The sequence below is a fragment of the Carcharodon carcharias genome, chromosome 7 (genome assembly GCF_017639515.1).
Source record: "Carcharodon carcharias isolate sCarCar2 chromosome 7, sCarCar2.pri, whole genome shotgun sequence".
In the NCBI taxonomy this organism is placed as follows: Eukaryota; Metazoa; Chordata; class Chondrichthyes; order Lamniformes; family Lamnidae; genus Carcharodon; species Carcharodon carcharias.
In genome coordinates, this window is record NC_054473.1 from 115,313,943 (window position 1) to 115,341,614 (window position 27,672).

Here is a 27,672-nt window from a genome sequence, read left to right on the forward strand (position 1 = left end):
AAAATCTTACTTGCAAACCAACTCTCTCAAACACCTAACTTTATTCTTCAGGAGCGAAGGGAATGATGGTGTTGAAGCATCTCACTGATTAATAATTGCAGACCAAAATTTAGAATCCTCTTCACTCAGCAAAGGCTCTTATCAATTCCAGGAGACAACCTGAAACAGGATGACCAGGGAGTTTATATTTTCAGCTGAGGGGAAGAAAGAGAATGCAATCGGCCAGTCACTTCCAAATTCTTTTCACATTCCATTTTGTTTCAGTGATCTGATAAAGGAAGGTGGGGTGGGATTGGTTTGCATACTTTTTGAAGTAAGAGGCAGCGCATTTACTAATATGTACAAATTTACCAGACAATTTTCAAGTACTGTCCCTTCCATCCTTAACAGTCATGACTATCCTACTGACACACAAGCCAGATGCAACTCACTCCATTACTGGTAGTGAAACCCTTCTCAGTCACACACCCACACAAACCCTTTAGTTAACTGCTGACTCAGGAATTCCATACCGCAAATATCCAAGTTGCTTACCAAAGGAAGCCTAGGCTTTTATTAAGAGGATGTTAACTCTTTCAGGCCAATTGAAACCAGCCGCCTCAATCTATCTGCAGTATGCTATTCTTTAAAGCAGACATGAGATAAGTGGAAGCCTGTTTAAAACAAGAAAGTCTATACAGAAACCTGGGTGGGGTCCTCATACATTAATTACAAACATGAAGTTGTATGTATCATTACTTCCACACCATTTCAGCCACCAGAAAAAATACCACCTCTTTCTGTGTAATGTCCACGTGCAAATGATGAATTTTATAAATTGCACGTTGTGTTTCAAACCAATTTTCTACATATACTGCAGGCTTTCACAGTGTGAGAGACCACTATAAAGACTTGACATTAACCCATGCTAGCTTATCTGCCCAAACTACTGCTACAAGGAATGTCTCACATCTGGTCCCAGTACAAAATGGTCCTTTCAATACTAAAAGGGCAAGCAGGCAACTTGTTCCACTGAAGTGAGAAAAGTATCCAGACAGCCATCCCTCACCCACACCCCAAGTTTCCAAAATCAGAACTTATTTCAGAGGACATTTGAAAACAAATGTGCCCAAGGCATACATGTCCTGCTGGTGAACAAGTCAACTAATGGGCAAGAATTATGGGTGGCTATAAGCAGTTACATTGTGTGACAACATTTAACCACACAGACCAGAAAGTCCAGTTCAATCCTTTTAGGATAGTTTCTGATGTCAGCCAACACACTTCCACAATTCCTCACTTTGAAGCCAATGGGTTTAGGAGTCTTAAGAAGGTTTTGATTCAGCTGCTTTATGGTTTGAGTCATATGAAAGGAGCTCAGTCCCCAGATCTCAGTACTCTGCAGCTGAAAACAGGGTGGTGCTGGGCTTCATATGATGAGAGTTTTAACAGCAAGTTATATGCAGTTTAAACTGATTAACTGACAAGACATTCACACGCCATGGTCATAGGTTGGCTTTCTGTTCAACGCTGATATGAAATACACCTCTCTGTGGATAGCTGTTGATCTAATATAATTGAGATGTAGTCATCTCTTGATATTTGTTTCAGTATTAGCTCCAAAGCTGTTCTAATATTTCTGCGGACAGCTTGGCAAAAATTAAAAAAAACAGGCTCAGGATAGTGGATTCGATTGACAGCTCTATCTCAGTCTTTGGAGACAGGGACACAATCACAGACAGCTCTGGGATAGGGGGCTGTATCGACTTGAAGGTGTGGAATGTTGCCCAATCTCTCTCAGAAAATCTGAATTCCCAGAGAAATGGGCATTAAGCTGTTTCATCTAAGTTTCTGAAGTTTGAGGCAGATTGGGAAAATCCCAGGGAAAATTCTATCCATGTGTTTAGTCTACAGAAGAGTGCTTCAGCTTTGCAGAGAACAGCCAAAGTAGAGTGCTCTGTACTAACCAGAAGAGTTGAGTCAATTCCGAGACTGAGCTATGTTACACAGTACAAAGAGTTTTACGTTTTAACGTCTCTTGTCTAGAGAAAAAAATGATAGGTATTTTATGTTATTCATCAAGGAGAACAGAAACATACATGATCCACTCTTATAATTCATCTTAATGAAACCAATGATAGCTCAGTCTCTGTCTGCTAAAATGTATATTCATTCCACTTTCAAAGAGCAGTGCATGATCCATTCCAGCAGCCAGTGTACAAAGCAAGGTTCCTAAGTAATGATCCCTGGGTCTTGACATTATTCACCCAGATAATGGACAATAAAGGCTGCATGTTGAATCATTGAACATGTGAGGTCTGCTTACTGGAATGACTGTTGAAACCTGAACCTAAGAAAATATCAAATATAAGACCCAAAAACATGACAGTCTTTGATCACTATGTAGCAGTCTTGTTAGAAATGCACTTACTGACATCACGAATGATGACATTAGGCTTGGCTGTGACAATCCCGCATAGCCCAATACGGATGCTGTTTGTATTTGCTCATATTTTAGGTCATTTTAGAGGTGTACTGGAAAGCAGATTCCATTCTAGGAACCATACCCTGGCAGGAAAATGAAGTTGAAACCAAACTAAAATGAATCCCATTATTTCACCAAAGCTTACATGAAGCAGTGATATATTGTAGCAATGAGTTTGGGGAAACAGATGCAGAAGCCAGATCAGATTCAGAATTCAACCTGACTTGCAGATATTAGGCATCATGCTCAGACCAAGCACAACTCCTGTGGTCAGCTCCAGTACATTAAGTCTGTTTATCTTTTCAGGGATGGCACAGGATCACAGAATGTTACGGTGCAGAAGGAAGCCATTCGGCCCATCGAGTCTGCATCAGCTCTGTGCATTTTAACTTACTGCCAATCTCCTGCCTTTCCCCCCGTAATCCTGCACATTGTTTCTATTTAATCATCCAATGCTCTCGAATGCCTCAATCGAACTTGCCTCCACCACACTTCCAGGCAGTGCATTCCAGGCAGAACAAATTTTACTTTTCACTAAATTACAACTTCTTATTCATTATTTTAGAACAACATGCACGTTTATTCAAATGGCAGCTATGCTATGAAAGCAAAATAAAAGTACTTTCAATTTTGAGGCTGAAAATTTTAAACAAAGTTGATGATAAATAGCCAAATACATTCCATTTCAACTGCTGGCACTTAAAAATTACAGACTTACTAACATTTTAAACAGTGACTGTATAACCAGAGATAAATCACTGCAGTAGTTATGACCAAGTTTACATCTTATTAGGGTCCTTTACAGGATCCATTACTTTGGCAATTTTTCCAGTTCTCTATTTCTCTCCAAAGCTCAGTCTGCCACCATGCTACCATCAGGAGGAAAATGTCGCAGAAAAATGAATGCATTTCTTTTACTTGCAGTTTCCCCCACCACCACTCAGTGGCTGATCCATGTAAGGACGTGGCAACCCATCCAATTGGGGAAGCTTAGCAAGAAACACATGCAAAGGACAGAGACCATCTCCATTCTATGACATACAGTGGACCTTGAAATATGTACTTAGGAAGGTGCCTTTAATGTAGTAAAAGAATCATGAAAATACAGTGCTCACAAACACTTGGCACCATGCCCAATATATTGAGCATGGCTCACTTGGTAAAAGGAATGTAAAGCTAATCCAGCCTCTCCATTTAAATGGTTTAGAATTCCAGTTAGGTCGTTCTGAACTCAGAAGAAATGAACCAAAAAGATTTGAAATTGAAAACTCAAGGCTTTAGGATCACAGTCTTTAAAGTTAAATTGTGTCTGACAAATAAATCACATTAGTGCAACCCAAATTATAAAGGAGGAGGTCAACTGTGGACACGTGAAATCAAACCATGGTTGTTCAGTCACAGCCTGATAGTGAAACTGTTCCCAGACTGACCAAGTATTCATTTCCCAATTGGGCCTCTCCGTATTTATTATGACTCTATAAGATGATTGAATCTTGTAAAAATTAGATAAACTAATTCATCATCTACATAAATAAATTTATACATACACATACATAACAGAAATACTACAAATCATCACCATCTCTCAAAAATTAGTGAAAAAATTGTAAATTCAGGCATTAAAAATAGATGCAAGCATATCATCTCTCATGCCTCATTCTCGCACACATCTTTGACCACAAGCTACAATTTGGAATTTAAATATCTCACCAAGTGCTCCGTTAATTGAATGCACTAATGCAATCTTCCCAACCAGCCAAGCTTACTGTGGAAGAGGCTAAGACATTTTTTGACTATGGAAAGCAACTCAGAATGCACTCCTCAAAATTTACAGGAAAGTTAACTCGATGATAAATCCTATGAACCCTGACTGTATGCTCCCTGCAAGTCTCAGGACACAGAGAATCCAAAGTTAGTAACCAACTGCTGCCCCAACTTACTCAGCTTGAAGAGTTCAAACCTGGGACTTCTGCAATCTGTATGCCTCAGTATCATGCCAGATGTACGCTCAGAACAAACTAAAGTTCAGAGAGGAAGGTAGGAAGGGGGTAGGGAAAGAATAATGGAAGGAGTATATTTTATGAAGAAATTCTCAGCAGCATTTTGTTTAACAACACGGATGTAGGTTTCTCATCATATATAGTACAGCTTTCTGGGGCTCTCAAGCCAGATTAAAGTCACCAGGTCATGTCCTGTGGTCAATGCACCTGAACAAGCAAGGGTATTGCATCATTGGAGTAGCCAAAAAAAGTTGAGGCTAAACTTTTCTTCCATTAGTAAAAAAATTATGCTCCAAACATTCCTTTTTATTTGACAATTTTCCTGAAAGAGGAGCTTCCTGCTCTATTAACCACAACTTCCAAGTGGCAGCTTCGTGATGAACACAAACAGCCATTGTGACAATATTGAAGGAGGTTGAGCAGAGCATGCTAGTAACAATCAACCCTCAACACTTCTACAAGCACTAAATATGGTTCATGTTTAAGGGAGTGATCTTTCTGCATGTTGCTTAAACTTACTTTCTTTTATTTCACTTTGTGACAGGACAAAAATCAAGCTGAACATCCTGAAGGCCAGTACACATTCCAACAATATAATTAAGAGATGGAAACAGGCATTCCAAGGAAACAAAGAACATTTTTGAAAGCGGAAGGATAACAAAGACAAAACTCTATTGCCAGGAAGGACCCACTGACTTTTAACAAATTTTGCAGTCAGCAACTGGGTAGTAAGAACACATCCCAACTTGCTTATAATGGCTCTGGCCTCAGCTTAAGAGATGTACATGTGAATTTCATACAATTACCCTGGTTCACAACGGATCTAAAATTACAACCAGAATTTCAGGTGCAGAAGTATCACTTTTCTGGCATTTCAACACCATTTTAAGCATTTTTAAATCCTGTGACCTGCTTTTTATTCTCTTTTAATGCATTTTTATGGTATCAGTAGGAGTCACATTGAAAACTGAAAAGCTTGTCACAGCTTCCATGTTGTTACCAACACGTGCACAATAATGCAAATTTTAATACTCCAGCGAATAGAGACCAACAGGAAATTGAAGCGCAAATTGACACTGGCAAAATGGATACAACTTCCACAGAAAACTTCATCCCCTTGTTAATCACTGTGCATCCTTTGAGCTTCACCCAAATATGGTCAGCAGCACTGTATCATCAAACAAGCCGAATGATACACAACACAGTAATAACTAAATGGGAAAAGGCTTCATTATAACAATTCATTTACCCTAAACTTTAAACCTCCAATAATTGCTCAGTGGAAAAAAAAAAGTCACAGGATTTAAAAATGCTTAAAATGGCATTGAAATGCCAGAAAAATACTTCTGCTGCACCTGAAATTCTGGTTGTAATTTTAGATCTGTTGTGAACCAGTGTAATTGTAGGAAGTAATGTTTCTTGTCTATGTGGTCAAGCAAACAGAAACCAGAGTTCATGCTCTAACCAGTAACCATTGATCTGTGTGGAATTGTGCACTAGCTTTTTAAGGACACGAATAGGATTCTGTGCAATGCTGTTACACCAACCGCAATTAAATAATCTTCCTCGAGTGCAAGGCCTCAGAGAGTTAGTTTACCACACCCAAGGAACAGAGTATCACTTTAGGCTGTCACCTTCAGAAAAGCAGACAAGAATGATGGTATTAAAAAAAAAAATAGTTGTTTGTTGCTATTTTCAAAAAAGTCCTTCAGCTGCACTCTTGACACATTAAAACTCAATTGCAAATATTCTTTCCACCCCTACAGACAAGTGAAATCCACCACATGCAAATTATTTTCCCCAACAGCAAGGTATGTTCGAGCAAGATAAAAGGTTTGTGTTTCCTGCAAGCAGCATTTAACTAGCAGCATAAAAGAAATACTTCCAGACCAAGCATTCATTTCATTTTGAAACAATGGCAAAAAAAAAAAGTGCTGCACAATACGTACAAATGATGTTTGTATACTTACCTGAAGCTCACACTCCTGTAACAGCCCTTTGGACTGGGCTGTGTAGACATGATAAACATGTTATTGATATGGTAGTTGCCAAAATCCAAGAAATGTCCAGGCAGTTCAGGTGGCTTTTAATTATATTTAGGCACTGGCAATATATTTATATATAGGTGCATAATAAGTAGTGTCTGAAAGTACAAGTTTCTGAGTGTACAAAGACTAGACTCCAATTCAATTGTTCACTGCTTAAGTTCTAACATTTAAGGCCCTCTGATATGCCATTTACCCAATTGATAGCTGAGCCATACAAAACAAAGGATTGCGGTTCAATCATTGGTCTGTGCCCAGTTAGCCAAGTTAAAACTGATCTCAGCATTCTCAGTGCTATGGTATGAATCATTGGTCATGGATCTAAAACCCAAAACACAACTGTATGGGCCTCTACCAGAAACATGCATGTTTGATTGCTATAACATATTTAGCCAACTTGGAGGAGAGGGAGTAAGTGAAAACTGAAGTTGCAATGAAGCCCATCTTGGGCTCTCCGGGCACACATGAATAGTTCCTTAAGTGATGTGCAGGAAGGTGAAAAAAAAGTTTGTTCAATGTACAATGGCATGCAATGGGTGCAGTACGTATGGACCTGGACAGTAGCTGAGTCAAAGGTCAGGACACAGGGTACAAACCAAAAGCTTCTTAGACTAGTTAAGATGCCCAGAAATGAATTTAGATCTCTTGCTTTTCAAAGACACAATTTGGATATGCACGCAAGGAGAATTATAAAGATGTGAAATTAGGGAATACAAACTAGAATGCACAACATATTTTAGGGGAGTTGGAAGGTATGCGGCAAATACAGTTTCAACATATGTAATACAAATTTGAGAGAGAGAATGCCATCCCCTATATTAGTAAAATTCCAAATGGAGTGGAGGAACGCATGAGGGTACATAAACAGTAAAACTTCAGATAGGAAAAAAGCATAAATGGGAAAATGGGATTCTGAGTTTTATAACTATAGTCCATGAAAATAAACAGGTGGGTGGGGGGAATAAAAAAAAGAGGATGTGCTAAAAGAAAACCATGTTATACATATAGCAAAGAGGACAAGGAAGATCGACTTGCATGAACAGACAAAAGAAATACAAGTGGATAAAGTTTACAATATAGACAAATAACAACTCTCAGAAAATAATCACAGCACAGGAGGCCACCATTCAGCCTGCCATGTCTATACTGGCTCTCTGAAGGAGCAATTCACCTAGTGCCACCACACGCGCCCATCCCCCTTTAACCTGTAACACCTCATTCTTCCTTTTCAGCTAATAATTCCATTGCCTTTCATATGCCTCAACTGACCCTATCTACACCATTCGCAGGCAGCGCGCATTCAAGGAAAGTTTTTCCCCAGTCACCATTGATTCTTTTGCCAGTTACCTTATATCTGTGCCCTCTGGATCCTGATCCTTCCACCTATGGAAATAGCTTCTCCCCATCTAGTCTGTCCAGACGCGCTCATGAATTTGAATGCCTCTATCAAATCTCCTCCCAACCTTTTGCTCTTGAAGGAAAACAGTGCCAGCTTCTTCAATCTTGCTATATAACGTTAGTTCCTCAACCCTGGAAGCATTCTCGTGAATCTTTGAGAATTCTTTTCTTCAACCTCTCTAATGCCTTCACATCCTTCCTGAACTGTGGTGACCAGAACTGGATGCAATACCCCAGCTGAGGCTGAACTAGTGCTTTATACAACTTTAATAAATTCCTTGCTTTTGTAATCTATGCCCCTGTTAATAAAGCCTAGTATATCGTATGCTTTATTACTCACACTCTCAATCTGTCTTGCCACCTTCAATGACTTATGCACATATATACCTAGGTCCCTCCGCTCCTCACCCGCCCGTTAGAATTTTACTCTTTTTTTAAAAGTGTCTCCACATTCTTTCTCCCAGATGAATCACTTCACATTACATTAAATTTCATCTGCCATCTGTCCACCCATTCCACCATCCTGCCTTTATAGCTTTTTGAAGCTCTACACCATACTCCTCACAGTTCACAATACTTCTAAGTTTTGTACCATTTGCAAGTTTTGAAATTGTGTCCTGCACACCAAGGTCTAAGTCAGGGGTCCTAACACTAACACCTGAGGAACGCCAGCATAAACATTCCTCCAGTCCGGAAAACAACCATTAACTTCTACTGCTACTGTTTCCTGTCACTCAGCCAATTTTGTATCTATATTGCTACTGTCCCTTTTATTCTATGAGCTATAGCTTTGCTCACATGTTTGTTGTGCAGCACATTATCAAATGCCTTTTGGAAGTCCATGTACACTGCATCAACCCTCTCTGTTAAACCATCAAAAAACACAAGCAAATTAGCTAAGCACGATTTACCTGTAACAAATCCATGCTGGCTTTTCTTAATTAACCTGTATTTTCCCAGGTGAGTATTATTTGTCCCCCAAATTATCGTTTCTATTCATCTCTATCAAGACCTACAGAAACCTGCTCAAAGGTAAAAGGGGGAACAAAATCTGAAGCGCTGCAAGAGCAAAGTGAAAGAAAGAGGCGATGTCACACTGTACACTGAGGAAAGTTTATGGGCTCCTAAGAAGGGCTTTGTGGGTGGATCTGAAAAGATAAAAAAAGAATAAATATTAATAGTGTGCTTGGCACTACGTTAGTTGTAATGATCAGTGCTGAGGCCTCAGCTGTAATGACAAGAATTTTAATCTTCCTGACCAGCTGGGAATTACTGTGGGGATAATCTGTATGTATGAGGATGTTTACTGAAGTGTTTTAAAGTCCTTTATTCAGCAGAAGCTGAGGAAACCCACAAGGGAGAAGGCCAAGCTGGAGGCAATAACAAGCTAAGTTAAAGACAGACAATTTGGGGTCTTGTAATCATGAAGTTAGATTGAAATGAAGACAGCACAAAAAGATTTAAAGAAATTAGAACAAAGGATATGGGCGAGTTATATTTGAGCTTCTTAATAAAGTTCACCTGAATTGCCTGTCGGCCTTGCTGTGCATCTGCTAACAGCTGTAGGGTAATTTCTTTGGAGTCCTGTACGGCATCCTGGAGGTAGACAAAGCTGTGCCCTACATGACGGCTCATTGTGCATTCTCGACAAATCGGGACAGTGCAAGTATCACAGTACAGACGCATCACCTGGAAGAGAACAAAGTCATCGATGTCAGTTAATTTAAGTTAGGGTATCAGACTAAGCTGAAGTCCAGCTTTACATTGTGAATCAAAGAAACTTGTTTTGACCAAAATAGAGAAGACTGAACTTCTTATAAAAGTAAAACAGTTTAAATTTTTCTGTAGGAAAAATATTTCAGAATGGATATAGAAAACGTGATGCTATTTATCCCAGTACTCATGGATTTTTCAGCTGAAACAATATTCCAAATTTATTTCACGGTATGGCTTATCATAGGTGCAATACTATGTCTTTAGGAGCAAATACACAGGCATGCTTTGGCTCGCAAGGCCAATGTAGTAGCTAGCGTGGAAGACCTAATCAGAGGTTTCCATTGATGCTGCTCTGAACCTGGTGCTAGGAAGATTATAATTGCTCTATGATTAGTCCCTTATTTCCCTGTAACCCATTGGCGAAAGTAAATAGTCTTCAATTAGCACTGTGCAAAGAATATCAAAGAAAATATCACAAAAACCATGCCTGGGACAATCATGGGCATCAACTAACTTCCTACCATTCAACTGCAAACACCAGGATAAATTTCCAGAAGGCATTTGACAAGGTGCCACATCAAAGGTTATTACACAAAATAAGTGCTCATGGTGTAGATGGTAACATGGACAGAGGATTGGTCAGCTGACAGGAAGCATGGTGTAGTGATAAATGGGTCACTTCCAGATTGGCAAGGTGTGACGAGTGGAGAGCCACAGGGATCAGTGCTGGAGCCTCAACGATTTACAACTTACATCAATTACTTAGATGAAGAGACAGATTGTATAGTTGCTAAATTTGCTGATGACAAAAAGATAGGTAGGAAAGTAGGTTGTGAAGAGGACATAAGGAATGTGCAAAGGGTAGACTCTATCATGGTTGACAGATTCTTGACTAACAAGAGAGTCAACGGTTATCAGGGATATGCGGGAATTTGGAGTTGAGACTACGATCAGGATCAGCCATGATCTTTTAGAATGGTGGAGCAGGCTCGAGAAGGCAAATGGCCTACTCCTGCTCCTAATTCATATTATCCTTGGTTAAACATTAGGTCATATGAGAATGAAGAAATATGTTTGAATACCTCAAGTTGTTCCTATGGTTTGTGGAGTTATCAACAGTTAGAAAGCAGGGTGAAATGCATGACTCATTTGTCTGCACACAAGACATATACAGATTGTGAAGGGAAACAGGGAAAATGCACTCTGAATGAACACCAAAAATGAAAAGCTTGCAGACAAGTGATAGGTGGGGCACCAAAGCTGTAGCATCTTCAGTAAAAGATGTCATTTTACCTGGAGATATAGACTGGGACTGAAAATCCTACATTTATGTCTTACCAACTTAAGTCTTATATAAATATCTAGGTTCCCCTTTACTTGTACAATTTTAAACAGGTTTCCTCAGGTCAAATAGCAACCAATTTCTCTGGGTTGACAACAATACAATCTTTATCAAGGCAACAGGAAATGTGGCATTTATCATGGGTCTGGATAGAACTTAAACATCAAAAAACCTCAGGCAGAGGATTTGAACATCACTAAATGATGCACACCATATTTCAAATGGGTACTTCAAGCAATATATATTAATTTGTATATATCATCTTTCATCAGTCAGTTCCAAAATGTTGCAACAAAACTATCTTTTTTACTTTAAGACAATGAATGATCACTCTTATAAATATGCAGTCCACCTTCCTATAAGCTGGTTGCACCTTATGTACCCATCAATAACCATATGCAGGCCTGCCAGTACATGCAAAGAATAGTATTGTTCCTAAAGAGAACTGCATCCTATCAAACATGCTGCAGCTGCTTCAGCATATAGACTGGCAGCATTCAGGAAGAGTAGTCAAAACAGAATAGACCTTAAAGTTTTCCATACATTTAGCTGTGATACACTTGGGCTTTTAGAGTCAGTGGTTAAAATAATAATATAGCTCAATTTAACCCAGTCTACCAACTGAAAAGACACAATCATGTGTTTCAAGATACAACTTGTTTCAATGCAAGACAATTGGTTTCATATTACTGCCTGACTTCTACACTGTCTCTGCAATTCTTGGTATAAAAACACAAGACTGCTTCAAACTGAGTTCATTCAAACCCATTTGGGGTCATCCTACCAGAATTTCATCCCGAACGTCCTTCTAATTGCTTCACAAAGAAATGCTTCTTGATGCCAATCAAAATTTTGTTAACATAACCCTCACCTTGCTGCTACACTGTACCTAAACACCAGAAAAAAATAAACCCAAACAATATCTATGTATAAAGGTCTGCTTAAGAGATTTTAGACAAAATCATCAAGCTGTTTGTTCCTCATAGCTCTTCCCTCTGACGTGGATTAACATAATGCTTTCTTTTGCATCGCTTCTGGAGCCTGGATGGGCACAATTGCAGTCATTCAAATACAGCTAGAAAAGGGCATTACAGAATTTCAGCATAGGTTTGAACACAATCAAATCAGGGAATATAAATTGAGCTATTTACTTTGTTACAGATAAATGTCACGGTTCTGATAACATTCAGATACTGGCTATGCTAACTGAATTGTTGGAGAGGGAATGAGAAAGGAAATGAATACATACAGGAAAAAAAATTCAAGTTCTGCATCAATGATCTTTCCAGCATATCCCCATAAGAACAGAGGTCCAGATACACACACCTCCTTAGTTCAATTTAACTTGATGCAGAAGTCTCAGTACCATTGTGCAGACATGATTGTTATCCAGATGGATTCCAGACTAGCACTGCCAAACTGGAAATCATAGATTTCAGTGTGCTGCTTGCTCTTGCAAATGCTTGTTGCTACTCTTGTCAGATACATTGAGCTCTAGAGATTGCCAATGGTAAAGGTAGAACACTTTTAGTGATGTAAATCTGAGCTCCAGGTTTTCCTAACTCGATGGTGCTACTGACTGCACCTGGAGGCTACAGTGCCTATCCCTTGTAAAAATCACTTGCCCTCTGCTCAAGAAACATTTTTGGCAGTTTCCATGTCACAAATCTCTTAGTCTGCTGCAGCAGAGAAACGTGGGATTCTTGCCACTTTCTCCTGCCTCAAGTCTGCACTGATAGGATCAATAGATTTGACAGGGTAGATGCTGAGAAAATGCTTCCCTTGGCTGGGAAATCTAGAGCCAGGGGTCAACCAATTCAGACTGAGGCGAAGAGAAACTTCTTCGCATAGAAAGGTTGTGAATCTTTGGAATTCGCTACCCTGGAAAGCTGTGGATGTTCAGAAATTGATCTCCTCTGAAAGACAGTCTCTCACATCTTCAGGCCAGGAGTCAGATTGAAACGAAGATTTATTTGCAAATTAGTTAATATATAGTGATGAAATAAAATAAAACAATGGCATAAATATATAGAGGTCACTTGCATTAAATGTTTTTCAGTCAAATAATCTAGAGGATTTTTATATGCCATTTTCTTTTGTAGACATCCAAGTGAGGTTCCTATAGCTACATCACAGGTGGAGTATATTTATCCCAGGCCCAGAACCTTTCAATACAGCAGAGTTCACCGTGTATGGGATGTCTGAACATGTTAGCCCAATCTTGCCTTAATTATCATATTTATGCTCATTTGAGAACAAACCCTTTCCGTATTTGCTACCTTAAACATTAAAGCAACAAGTGGCTTCCAGACCTCCATCTTGGAATTGGGCAAGGGAAGTCAACTTTAATTTCAACTTCTTCAACACATGACACAAAAGAACTTATCTGTTTGACAGGACAAAACCCCTTTTATCTCGCACAGCACTGTATTTGGTGACATTCAGCAGAACCAACTGACAACAGAAGAAAAGGACGTCAATCCCCACTGCATTAACACAAGGCAGAAGGCAAACCTTAGCCTCTCAAGAAACAGGATTTCTATCTTAAGTTCTGGCTCTCTGAACTGTTCCTTTGTTCTGCATCTTTTCTGTGAGCATCAACTCATGCTGACGCGCAACTCCAAAGCGGACCAATTCATCTCCATTATCTCATCTAAAGAGCAATTCTTCATACATCAGCAACTAATATGACCAAGCCTGATCTTGTCCTCACCAATGCGTGTAGGCATTGATTTCAGTTGCTGTGGAAAACCATTCAATTCTTTCTCTAAACACCAATTCCACATAACTACGACCACCCTGCCTGATATCAGCAACCAGCACAGACCAGGATTGAATCCTCAAACAAGCTAAGGGAAAAATATGGAGCTGTAAAAGGCACTGGTGAAAAGCATAGATATGAAAAAACAATGGGAAGGCAAATCCTCCTGTTAAAAATCCCTATGAAACTGATACCTTATGTCTCTTCAGAACAATTCTTCAAAATTCTCAGCCATCTTCTATACTGGTGTGCAGTCCTCTATGCCCTCAACTGGCCCACAAAACCAAATTGGAAAAAAATCATCCCTATAACTAAAATCATTTATACTAAACCCACTGAAAAGCACGAGAACTTTAGAGGCATTCAAGCCATTTACCAAAGAAACATCATTTCTTTAAATACTTTCAAGGCACACAGCAAGGCTACCAACTAAACAGGCAGAGTAAAATCCTGTTTTGTATGGAATTAACATACAAAACAAAGGCTCCATTTCCATTCAGATTCTTCTTGGAGGAGGGGGGTGGGAAGAATAGGAAACATGATCAGGAGGTCAAGAGAATCACCTTTCACTCCCTCCTCAAGCAGTACAGCAGAGGAGCATATGCTAAATGCCTCAATGAGACCACTGCAAAGAAAATGCTAAGTTCATGAATAGCTCCTCTGGTGGTCACACAAACACACCTCTTTCTTTCAGCTTCTATTTAAAAAAAACAGATGAATATAATGGAATATCATGCTTCTGAAATCTAACACTGCAGCAGCACAACTGAAGAGGGGGGAAACTATCTTTCAAAGTGCTACCGAAATGGATCAGGCAAAGAATTCCACATCTACATGAAATGCTGTTAATTCAAAACTATTATTCTGAATAAGTAAAAGAGGCCGTCCCAAGTGGATATGTGTATTTTGTCACTTGCTTAGCAGTAAACAGTACTAGGTCACATTTTTGTATCAAATCTGAACAATTTATAGGTGACATCACCTCAGTGAGAATATAAATTCCACTGTGACATGCAGTGTGTTTGATTTAAACCGTTTGAACGAAACATCCCAAGGTGCTTCACAAGAGCTTTATAAAACAAAGGGTGGCATCCAGCCACATAAGGGGATATGTTAGGTAGTACAATTAAAAGCTTTGCCAAACAGCAAGGTTTTAAGGAGTGTCTTAAAGGAGGAAAACGAGGTGTAGGGAGGGAATTTCAGAGTTTAGGGCCTAGGCAACTAAAGGCATGATCACGAATGAGAGCAACTATAACTGGAGGCCAGAATTATATAAATCCAGATCTCTCAGAGGTTGTGGGGTTGGGAGAGATGGGGAGGTTTACAGGCTTCCTAGTCAAAACTATGCTGCAACTTGTCTAAATGTTTCTTCATGAAATCATTTCTATTTATTCACATTTTACACACTGTAAACTTGCAACTTTTGGTATAAGTGATTACATTCTTCTAGTTAATAGTTGTACAGGTAGATACAGTACCTTGTTCGCAAGCTTTTACGGCAAACATTGATGGATTCTATTAACAATTGCTTCCAAGCCAAAATAGTCCCATGTGCTTTTCATATCAACTTTAAACAAGCTTTGCAAGCAGAATCATTGGTCGGTTCATTGGCTTGGTGACATATACCTAACTTGAATCCAACATTTCAAAAACAGTGAACAATTTTAAAAATGAGGCAGTTCATTATTTTATATTTTCTCCACCTCAATGTATGCCATTGGCATAAGTAGTTCACAGGAATCTGCCAAACACTGGCTCTTGAACTGTAGCGTAGGCAGCATAAATTCAAATGGCACTTATCCAACAACTACTTTTTGTAGAACTCCATCACTGGTAGAGAGATACATACCCTGAATCTGTTGTGCAACTAATACATTTTGCCTGACAAGTGGATATTAACATTTTAGAGACCGGGGCTTTCGAAAAATCCAGGTCAAACATCAATGCATTTGTTGGAAACAAATACTATACAACTAATGTTTATTAGCTACTTAACAGCACATGGATACACTATTCAATTGGTTAGTATAAGTGGCAATTACTTGAAGAATTTAATGCAGCATCTTCAAATGATTTGCTATTAAAAAGAGAGCTGGGCCAGAGAAACAACGTACAGTTGTCTAATCATTAGAAAACTCCCTTTAGCAAAAACGGGTAGCTTCACTTTTGTTTAAAGCAAATTCAATCAGTGCTATTTCACAGAGATGGTCAATTTCATTAATCCAGGCTATCTTGCTCCTGCAATAAGAAACAGGGGAAAGAAAACATTTGAAGTGCCTAGTTTCTTCACCATATTTACAAAAGGAACATAGTCATGATCTACCTAACAAGTAAACTTTAGTTCTCAACATTTCACCGTCTTGCTACCTTCCCTTCATATTTCTTTAGCATTAGCATCACTGAATCCTCCATTAACATTGTCAGGTTCACCAGTGACCAGGAACTGAACTGGAACGTGTGGCTACAAGAGCAGGTCAGAGGCTAGGAATTCTGCAGTATTCACCTCCCTACTCTCCATCCACCACCTTTAACATTCACCCCCTCCACCAATCAGCAAAACAGTTGTCTACAAGGCTATAGGGCCAAGAGCTGAAAGCGGGATTCAGCTGGATAGCTCTTTTCAGCCAGCACATATATGGGCTGAATGATCTTCTCTGTACCGTACATTTTCTACGTTTCTATCTACAAGAATTGCAACCAAGGCTTTTTTGGCAGCACCTTCTACCACCGCAAAGAACAAGTACAACAGGTACAATGAAACACTGAACTCCCAAATCACACATCATCCTGACTTATAAATATATCAGTGTCCCTTCAGTGTTGCTGCATCAAAATCTTAGAACTCCCTAACACACTCTCATAGGCAGTCCCTTGGGATAGAGGACGACTTATTTTTACTCCGGTTCAAGAGATTCTGAGACGGCTGAAAGTCCAATGCTCAATCTGCAGACTCTGCCCTACACTGGGCAGGTAGAGCTTGAAGTGTCGAGCCTCCTGTATGTCATGTCTCACTTAGGGCAGCAACGTCAATGGGCTATGATACCAGTGTGGCATTCGGGCCTGGGTATGAGTTTTCTATAAAATCATGTCTGTTACATTTACACAGTATAATTCCACGAAGCTCAAGGAAATAAAAGGACCCTTCTATTGCACAAATTGACATTCTCGACTCCATTCCCAATAATGAAATTTAATCAGTGATTTAAGTTTGGAAAGCAAGAATTGCCTCGATATAGTTTTATAACAATACAGCAAACAAATCTAATTATTTTATGCTTCCAATGTATATTAAATATTCCATGAAGCTTTTAAAGCCTCGGCTTCCCTAATCTGTAAACTGAAGTATGAGTACACAATTCGTCACTTGGACACTTGCCAGTTTAAGTTACCGCTGGCAACATCCCAGCTGTTAAATATTACTGCATCAAAACCCTCCTGAACCACAACACTGACATTTGTCAACAAAGAGTACTGATTGGTACAAGCTGATTTGCAAAGATGAGGTTTATAGGCAACACACCTCATGAATTGGTTTAGCTCAAAACAAGAGATTAGGATTACTTCTGCAACCCAAGTCACCTGCTTTTTGAAATTCGGGTACAAATTGGTTCCCAGTTAAGTCCTAGAAGTAATGTCACTGGACTAGTAATCCAGAGACCCAGGCTAATTCTCTGGGGACACATGTTCAAATCCCACCATGGTAGCTAGTGGAATTTAAATTCAATGAATAAATGTGGAATATAAAGCTAACCTCAGCATTAATAACCATGACAATAATCATCTGGTTCATTGACATCCTTTAGGGAAGGAAATCAGCCATCCATCTCTGGTCTGGCTCCAAGTCCACAGCAATTTGGTTGGCTTAACTGCTCTCTGCAATAGCTTGTCTGAAGGGCAATTAAGGATGGACAAAGGCTGCTGGCCTTGCCAGTGATGCCCACATGCCATGCATGGATAAAAAGACAAACATTTCTGCAAGGTAAAATGTGAACAGAGGGCATGAACAAAGGGTATAAAGCTGATGTCATTAGTGTTTCTATCCAACTGACCAGATCCAACAAAATTGGAAACCTCTCTGGTTCAATTGCAGGCCAATGGGCAATATTTACAACTAAAAACTTATGTTTAAGTGCTGCAACTTTTAAAATTGTATTAATTCAGATCAACTTCATTGAAATTCAGAACTTCCTAGGTGACAGTTGATTCTAATCAAGTTATCTTGATATGTCAGTCCCAACGAGTGACACCCAGTGAAGATGCAAGTGTACAGCCATTACATTATCACAAATTGGTGGGGTGGAAAAGATGAGGAAAGGCTGTACTGAATATATATATATTTTAAAATTGTGTACATTACAATTCAGCTCCTTTCCAAAATCCACTATGGCGCCACTTCACGAACTTCTTCCATGGGGAGAGCTTTTTCCCCAGTGGATGTCAAGAAGGTCCCAAGTTCAATCTCTGGCATGTGCCAAGTAAGGTGATCTCAGTTAAGGCAGAAGTATTGAACAACAATATTTTCCTCAAAACCCTGAACATATGTACATGTGTGGTGTTGGGGGAGGAGGAAGGGAAATGGTGGGGAGAGACAGATTTCCACATAGACACTGGGTGAGCTGAGGATCAGAATTAGCCATAGCTTGAGGCACAAAAGGACTTGCAAAACCCATGGCACTGCAACCCAGTAGGAATTAGATTTTAAGCAAAGGGGGCAAACAAGCATGTGAACAATTTCTATCAGATTGCATTTGCTGCCATCACAAGTCACTCACCGCACATTCAGTCAAATGTGCCTGGGACATCACTGCCGTGATATCACAGGTAACTGCTTGCAAAGAAAACTTTGATGCTTGCCGATCCCTGCGCTATCCCTTGCTGTTTTGCTTGTCATCCCCCCTCATCGCTTCGCTCACTACCCCTCCCCTTGATGCACTGCTCCTTTAAATAGCAAGCTCACCATTCACTTCCTTTTCTGTCTGAAAGGCAACAGCATGAAGGCCACCAGAAGACACTGAACAATGCAAGCCAGTGAAAACTAAGCACATATGGCAGTGTATACTGCAGTGGACAGTTGGAAAGCTATGAAGGGCGAGCAGGGATCAGAAAGTAAAAGCCTTCATCTGGATCAATCTGATCAAAGCTTTCTAATGCTTTTTCTGCTCCTCTTTCCTTTCCTCCTTCTGGTAGTCGAACTGGAAAAACTCTTCATAAGCTGAAGGATGTTCCCAGGTGTTCCCAGGTGTACATTGATAAGAGCTGTTTGCTTATTTAAATAATTATCCACAACACCATGTCTATACAGTATGAATACCTGGTTAGCATATAAGTGCAGGCTGCTAGCATAAGATTTTATAAAATTTAGCATACTCTCAAAAACCTTCCAAGTTTCTCCTTCTTCTTGAGGTTGCTGATTTACCATGGAGTGGTCAGCTGCTCAAGAACTCATTCAGACCATTTGGCATCTTGCTTCATCGCTCGCACAAAAGCCTGGCTTTACCTGATATACATTAAATGATCTAGCTCTTGGTGTGCAGGAGACAATTTCAAAGTTTGCAGATGATGTGAAGCTTGGGAGTGTTGTGAACTGCGAGGAGGATGGTGTGGAACTTCAAGAGGGCATAGACAAGTTGGTGGAGTGGACAGATAGGTTCAATGAGAACGTTCAATGCGAAGAAGTGAGAGATGATGCATTTTGGCAGGAAGAATATGGACAAGCAATATAAAATTAAGGGGTGAAATTTTGAAGGGGGTGCAAGAGCAGAAAGACTTGAGTGTATATATGCATAGATTATTGAAGGTGGCAGGACAGGTGGAGAGAGCAGTTAATAAAGCATATAGTATCCTGGGCTTTATTAATAGTGGCATAGAGCACAAGAGCAAGAAGGTTGTGCTGAATTTATAGAAGACATTCATTAGACCACAGCTGGAATATCGTGTACAGTCCTGGGCACCATATTATAGGAAGGATGCGAATACATCAGAGGGAGTGCAGAAGAGATTTACAAGAATGGTTCGAGGGATGAGAAACTTCAACCATGAGAATAGATTGGAGGCATTGGGGCTGTTCTCCTTGAAGAGAAGGAGGCTGAGAGGAGATTTGATAGAGATGTACAAAATCATGAGAGGGCTGGACAGAGTAGGTAGGAAGAAGCTGTTCCCACTCGTTAAAGGATCAAGAATGAGAGGGCACAGGTTTAAAGTGATTTGCAAAAGAAGCAAGTGTGATGTGAAAAAGGTTCAATTGATCAAGGTATTCAAGAGAACATTATTTCAGTTCGAATATCATCTAATGTGTCAGGGTACAGGGAAAAGGCACAGCAATGGCACTAGATCATAATGCTTGTTTGGAGAGCTGGTACAGACATGATGGGCCAAATGGCCTCCTTCTGCACTGTTAAGATTCTGTGGAGGGGAAAAAAAGGAACCATTCTAGCTGACCCTAATCATATGTTCATGTGACAGCCATGCTTTTAAAAGAGGATTGATCTGAAATTCACTTCCTGACCCTTCCTTAGCCAGAGGACACACAGTAATTGACCATGTGGGGGGGGGGGGGGGGGGGGAAGAGAGAGAGAGAGAGAGAGAGAGAAAGAAAGAAAGAATCAAAGCAGGAGCATCTGATTACTTATCCAGTGGCCTCTGCTTAGAAGCACACACCACGCAAATCAGATAAGGACCAGAATGGACACAGCTGGGATTTCTCTCCTACCCCACAAAACTAAGTAGCTTACCAACAAACTCTCATACCTAATATATCCTTGCATCTCCACCATCTCACAGGAATATATTCCCTATCAAACTGCAGTCAAAGAAAAAACAAATCTCAGGACAAGAGATAAAATTCCAATGCTTCTCACTCAATTAAAAATTGTCCCAAGGAATGAGACTGAGAGACTGCATAGCTCATACAACTACCAAAGAACAACAAGCCTTACTCCTGCATTTGGTATGCCAGGTTTAATCAATTTGCTGTTTCCCTTCCATTTATTTTTCAGTATTTACAACATTAACTGATTAGAATTTCAATCGGTGAAATTCAAATCACTTGGGAAATGGTACTGAGCAAATTGATGGAGCAGCAGTCTGGCAAGTCCCCAGGTCCCGATGGATTACATCCTAGGGTCTTAAAAGAGGTGGCTAATGAGGTGGTTGATGCCCTAGCGTTAATTTTCCAAAATTCTCTAGATTCTGGAAAGTTCCATCAGACTGGAAAGTAGCAAATATAACCCCTCTATTCAAGGAGGGAGGCAGAAAACAGGAAGCTAAAAGTCAGTTAGCTTGAAGTCTGCTGCGGGGAAGCTGTTAGAATCGATCAATAAGGAGGTTGTAGCTGGGCACTTAGAAGAGCTCAATCTGAAAGATTTGGCATAGTTTTGTGAAAGGAAGATCATTGTTTAACCAATTTTTTGGAGTATTTTTGAGTAACATGCACAGTGGATAAAGGGGAGCCTGTAGAATTACTGTACTTGGACTTCCAGAAGACATTTGATTAGGTGCCACGCCAAAAGTTATAATGGAAAATAAAAGCGCATGGTGTAAAAAGTAACATATTAGCATGGACAGAAAATTGGTTGCTGGCAGAAAGCAGAGTATATGCATAAATGGGTCTTTTTCGGATTGGCAGGTTATGAGGAGTGGAGTCCCACAGGGGGCTGTGCTGGGAACTTAAGATTTACCTCAATGACTTAGATGAGGGGAGTGAAAACATGATAGTTAAATTTGCAGATGAGACAAAGATAGGTAGGAAAGTATGCTGTGAAGAGGACATGAGGAGGTTGCAGATGCTTATAGATAGGTTGAGTGAATGGGCAAAGATCTGGCAAATGGAGTTTAATGTGGGAAAATGTGAAGTTGTTCACTTTGGCAGGAAGGACAAAAAAGCAGAGTATTATTTAAATGGAGAAGGGCTGCATAATTCTGAGGTGCAGAGGGATCTAGGTGTTCTAGTACGAGTCACAAAAAGTTAGTATGCAGGTACAGCAAGTAATTAATAAGGCTACTAGAATGCTATCCTCTATTACGAGGGATTGAACATAAAAGTAAAGATATTATGCTTCAGTTATATAGAGCATTGGTGAGACCACACCTCAAATACTGTATGCAGTTTTGGTCTCCTTATTTACAAAAGGATGTAAATACATTGGAGGTGGTTCAAAGGAGGTTTACGAGATTGATACCTAGAATGAGTGGGTTGTCTTATGAGGAAAGGTTGGACAGGCTGGACTTGTTTCCACTGGAGTTCAGAAGAGTGAGGGATGATCTGATTGAAGTATACAAGATCCTGAACGGCCTTGACAAGATGGACATTGAAAGGATGTTCCCTTTTGTGGGTGAGTCCAGAAATGGGGGCACTGTGTTACAATTAGGGGTCACCCTTTTAGGACAGAGATGAGGAGGATTTTTTTTCTCTCAGAGGGTTATGCAGCTTTGGAACTCTACCTCAGAAGGAGGTGGAGGCAGAGCCATGGAATATTTTTTAAGGCAGAGGTAGATAGATTCTTGTTAGGCAATGGAATCAAAGATTATCAGGGTTAGATGGCAATGTGAAAATCGAAACAAGATCAGCCATGATCTTCCTAAATGCGGAGCAGGCTTGAGAGGCCAAATGGTCTACTCCTATTCCTATTTCTTATGTTATCAACATTTGCAGAATGCAGCTATCACAAATTTATTGTGACAATCATTCTGTACTGTGGAAACTTCTTGCAAATAACTGGTGATTCTTCAGTATCCATTAAAAGGGATACTACAATTGGGGAATGATGCATTTCCATTTCGAGCACCCAATCTCAACACTAAGTCTTCCCAAGTTAGAGGCAGAGTAACATGTTCAGCGAATTAACCCCGTACCTCAGAAGCACATTTCTTAGTCCAATACAATTTCTTAACCATCCAGCCATTTACTGTCTCTCTTTTGATGCCCAGGATTGTTAAGTTAATGCCAAATTATAGGCAATTCTGACTCAGGTCAAGGGCATTCCAGCCAGAGACTCATCCCAACAGCTGAAAATAGACTGAGCCCAAAATCCAGAGATGAAGCAACAGTATTATCACCCACTATACCATTTGGTGCCTCTTAGTAGAGATTCCTATTAGTAATTCAAAAAAGAAACACCAGTGTGCTGTAAATTTTGATTGAACCATAAATCTAAACAACAGTTCAACACTTAGAATGGTGGTAGGATGGGAAGAGAACAGGAGGTTGCAAGTGAATGAAAAACACAGGCAGTTATTCATACAATGCTAAATTTTACATTAACAATTGAGTTTTTAAAAATTATCTGACCACAGAAAACTACAACTGTGTGAACAGCATGTTAATCCCAAGATCAATCTGGTTACACTATACATACAAGCAATGTTCTTTTGTTAAAGTTGTACTCTAGAGCACTGGAATAATGGCATCAAATGCAATCTCATATTCTGCTGTGAAAACTGGATTGGTACAGTCCTTGAGAGCTTCCTGTCCTTGTGGAGGGAAGGGGATAATTTAACAAGAGACCACAATAAATTGAGAGATTTAAGCTGATGGCTTTTTTTTTATTCATTCATGGGATGTAGGCATTGCTAGCTAGGCCAGCATTGCCCATCCCTAATTGCCCTTGTTCAGAGAGCATTTTAAGAATCAACATATTGGCCAGGACAGATTTCCTTCTCTAAAGGACATTAGTGAACCAGGCGGGTTTTTACAATAATCGACAATGGTTTCATGGTCATCATTAATTCTAGATTTTTTCTGAAATTCAAATTCAAATAACATGCCATGGTGGGATTTGAACCCAGGTCCCCAGAGCATTACCCTGGATCTCTGGATGATTAGTCCAGTGACAATACCACTATGCCAATGTCTCCCCATAGATAAGCTGTTAGATATTTGTTGGATATGTTGTCCATTATATGAGAACTTTACATTAAAGCTTTTATTTTCTTAGGGTAATGTACAGTTACTGAGCCACTCGTACTGGCTCTTCCTAACCTCTAACTTATTCCTTGTCAGCCATTAATTTCTTGATTCAATTATTTTTTTCCCAGCATTTAATGCAAGTTCTTATGCCAACATTCTATAATGCATCAAGCCCAACATAACTGACCTATGTTAGCCCAACATTCCAACTTTAAAATTCTCATCCTTGCATTTAAACTCTCTAATGACACCATGCCTCCCATCTCCAACTTCCTCCCTGTACATCACCTCATCCCTTCAGCTTCTGACTCATGCACTATAATTCCCTCCCTATAACTGATCTGCTTGTCTCTGCTCCTTTAAGGCCCTCCTTAAAACCTATTTCTTTGAGTAGGTTTTTGACAATGTCAGGAGTCAGAGACAAGCTAGATCCTGTCCTTATCCAAAGTCACTGGATAGGGATCGAGAACACCCCACTTGCTTTTCCATTCCATAGCACCGTCAGTTATAGCACCCCCAGCTTCAAATTTCCCCTTTCTAAACAGTATGTTTCAAGAAATGAAAGAATTAAACATATTAAACTCCAAAATCCAATCATTTATCAGGAAGCAGAAAGCAAGATTCAGTCCCATAAAACATAGTAAATAAGACCATCTGCAGCAAACCCATTCCACTCCTCCCCCTTGGATGCCTAGAGTCTTATCCTAAGCACACAATTCAAAGAAAGAGGCATGTTAAGGTCACATCCTCAGGAACACAAGGTCACCAGTGACAAAAAAAAAGTGCCATGCATTAATAACAAATGGCAGAAAGGCATTAACAGCAGCTGCCACTCTAACAGTTACTTAGCCACTAAGTCTCTGAAATAATTAGAGGATACTCACATATAAAACACATTTGAGGGGAGATTGCACGCTCCATGTTGCTAGCTTTAGCTGGTAACATTGCTGTTTTACTAGTAATTTCACCATTACAGGTGCCACCCTTTTCTTCCTTTATCAAAAAATAGAGACCTACTTGCTTGACAGTTTGGAACGGGAACTAAGAGAAAAGAAGAAAAACTATTCTCCCATTGTAAAACTGCACACTCAATACAAAGACACTGGTAGAGGAAGGGGGGGAAATTTAGCAACATAATTCAAAAGAAAATAAGATGAGGTAGCTGAGTAAAGTCCTCTCCTGTTCACTCTCCAATAAAATCTTTGACTCATGACTGCAATATTAACTTATGGTGTAGAGCAGTGTCTAATTAAATTCCAGCTCAAATTACTGGTTTTCAAATACAATTAATTCCACACTTCCCATGAGACCCTGAACGGAATAACTCATCACGAAATGCATTGGATTGGAACGTCTAATCTCCAGCAAAGAGTTGAGACATTACATTACTATACTGTCCTCTACCATACATGCCTAAATTCTTCAAGCTTCACACTAGTATATTTCCTTATTTTTCAAATATACAGTCCACCACCATAAATCCAGGTTCAGCTCTCCAATTTAAGAGAGAGTTACGAAGCCACTAATTATACTGGCAGGTTTCTCAGGTCAATTTTCTTGAATATCTACTCACTACAGAAAATTAAATGGAAAACTTGCCATCCAATGTCTGCATCAAGTCACTAGGTCTAGTATTCAGTCTTAAATTCAAAATTTTCCTTACTGTATGAGTTTTCTTCCACTTCCTGCAACACCTATATCTGTGGCCAGAGGCTGTCCCAACACTAATTTTACAGGACCTCCCAAAACTGGGCTTTGAGGCAGCCCAAACTAAATTTTATTCTGGTCACTTGCACAGATAAACTTTTCCTCTATCAGCCCAAATTCTAAATTGGGACCATAAAGCTAAAAGGATGATTGCCTGCAACCTTTGAATGATATTATTTTCTGTAAGGGACATTTTAAAATAATTTCTACAGCATGTGTAATTTGGCAGATCTTAGAGATAACTTCGAGGTGGTACAAGGGAGTGAGTATTTTGAAGAGGAAGGGTAAAGATTCCAGTCAGAGACCTATCTCAAATCTATACAGAATAGTCCAGTCATATTGGTACCAGCTCCTAACAGCTGATTACAAAATGAATTACAAAGAATGAACTGACCTTCATGCAATGAAGGCTATCATGGAGCCAAAGCTTTGTGCTGCATTTTTAAAAAAAATTGATTTGTGAATTTTCAAATGACATGTGAACTTTGTGCTCAAGCACATAAGGGGCCAGAACACTTCCCATTTTAGGCACCTAGTATCGATATTACTCACTCCAAGATCAAGAACAACATTCAATATAAATTCCCTTCTACCCATTTCTAACAACTTCAAAAAATGTGCTTCCAATGCCAGTGTGGCATTGGCTAAATTTGTACCAAGTTAAGACAGCTTCAGACCTAGGTCAAGCTGATGGGAAAAAGTTGAAATAATGAACAAGCTGATGTTAGTACAAACACTTAAATCTAGTGATAAACACAATCGACATTACATTAACAATTCTAATGCTTATGCATATAGAAAATAAGAAATATTCTGCTGGTAGCTCAGTCAATGTTAACCCATACAAAGTTAGAGGATAAAGGTGATAGAGAACTGGTAAAAACAAAAAACTGCGGATGCTGGAAATCCAAAACAAAAACAGAATTACCTGGAAAAACTCAGCAGGTCTGGCAGCATCGGCGGAGAAGAAAAGAGTTGACGTTTCGAGTCCTCATGACCCTTCGACAGAACAGTTCTGTCGAAGGGTCATGAGGACTCGAAACGTCAACTCTTTTCTTCTCCGCCGATGCTGCCAGACCTGCTGAGTTTTTCCAGGTAATTCTGTTTTTGTTTTGTGATAGAGAACTGGTGTTTGACTTGACTGATCCTAGAATGGGGATAAACCCAGCCAATAGCCTATTCCTGAGTGTTTTCCAGTGATTTTTGTAAAAATTGGGTGCGTGGAAAAGAGTATAGTTCCACAAACACTAACTATCCTGCACTACTTCAACTAAGTGGTCATTATGAACTGTATACAGATGTCAGCAGGCTACGTATCCATGGTGGGGAGAAGGGCATCAATTCAGCCAGATCCTTTCCACAACCACCCCTTTTCCAACACAGGCAAGAAATCCCAGCTTTGCTAGATTCTCTCTCATACCCTTGATAAGGTGTGGTGGGCCAGTCCATGTGATGAAGGCACTTCCTCACTGCCACTGCCCAGGAGCTACAAGATTTTGATCCAGCAATTAAAGAATGGTGATATGAATGCTATGTGACTTGGAGAAGGAGGTGTGTTTGTTATTGGTAACTCAGCATCTTTTCTATCGAAGACTGATAAAAGTAACCAATCAATACTGTTGCTATATCCTGGGAGTCCATCAAAATCTGTTTTGGTAAATCTTTTATGGCTCTATCCAGCCTTTAACGTCTAATCTAGAAACATCCGACTCTGGTATGATAGTAAGTCCTATATTTACTCAGAGTTTTATTAATATAAAAAGCTTGACTCGAGAATAAAAACCACATTGAGAGGATTACATGAGAAGTTGACCGAAACTCTCCATCCATTACCCTTCGTGGCAGAGTAATTGAAATATTTTGGAGGATGGGTGGGGCAGGGGTGGTGGAAATCAAGACAACAATCTCCTGCATAATTAATGCAATTAGCATTGTTTGCCTTTTAACTTACATCACCTACATAAAAACGCTAAGACTTATAAGCAGCTTATATACACAGCAAATCTACGCCAAGTCACTGCTGGTAAGGATGTTGCCTTTTACACATGGAATAGAGCTGAGTGTAAGCAATGGCAGTTAACCTGACTTGTGATGATGGAAAGCAGAGTATTATCACATGGGAACAACTACAATGCCGGGAGGAAAAAATTATGAAGCAGGATACATTGTTAACTGATTCACAGGAATAAACCTATATATAGATTTCAACAAAAGGCCTCGAGCACAGCATTAAATTTAGTCCAGCACTATGGGGTCCCTCTTCTAAGCAATCAATAAAACTATACAGCTGCACAGCATTCTGTGGAGTATGGTCACATGAAGCAGATACTGCTGG

General features: G+C 39.7%; 1 protein-coding gene across 2 annotated transcripts in view; it reads right to left on the reverse strand.

The window, feature by feature from the left end:
* The window catches only part of trim71 (tripartite motif containing 71, E3 ubiquitin protein ligase), a 57,372-nt gene that overhangs the window by 22,938 nt on the left and 6,762 nt on the right, over window positions 1-27,672 (reverse strand). For both annotated transcript variants that reach the window (XM_041192302.1, XM_041192303.1), the window contains one exon: window positions 9,429-9,596. In XM_041192302.1, the coding sequence (XP_041048236.1) occupies window positions 9,429-9,596 (168 nt within the window). The remainder of the gene's footprint in view (window positions 1-9,428; window positions 9,597-27,672) is intronic.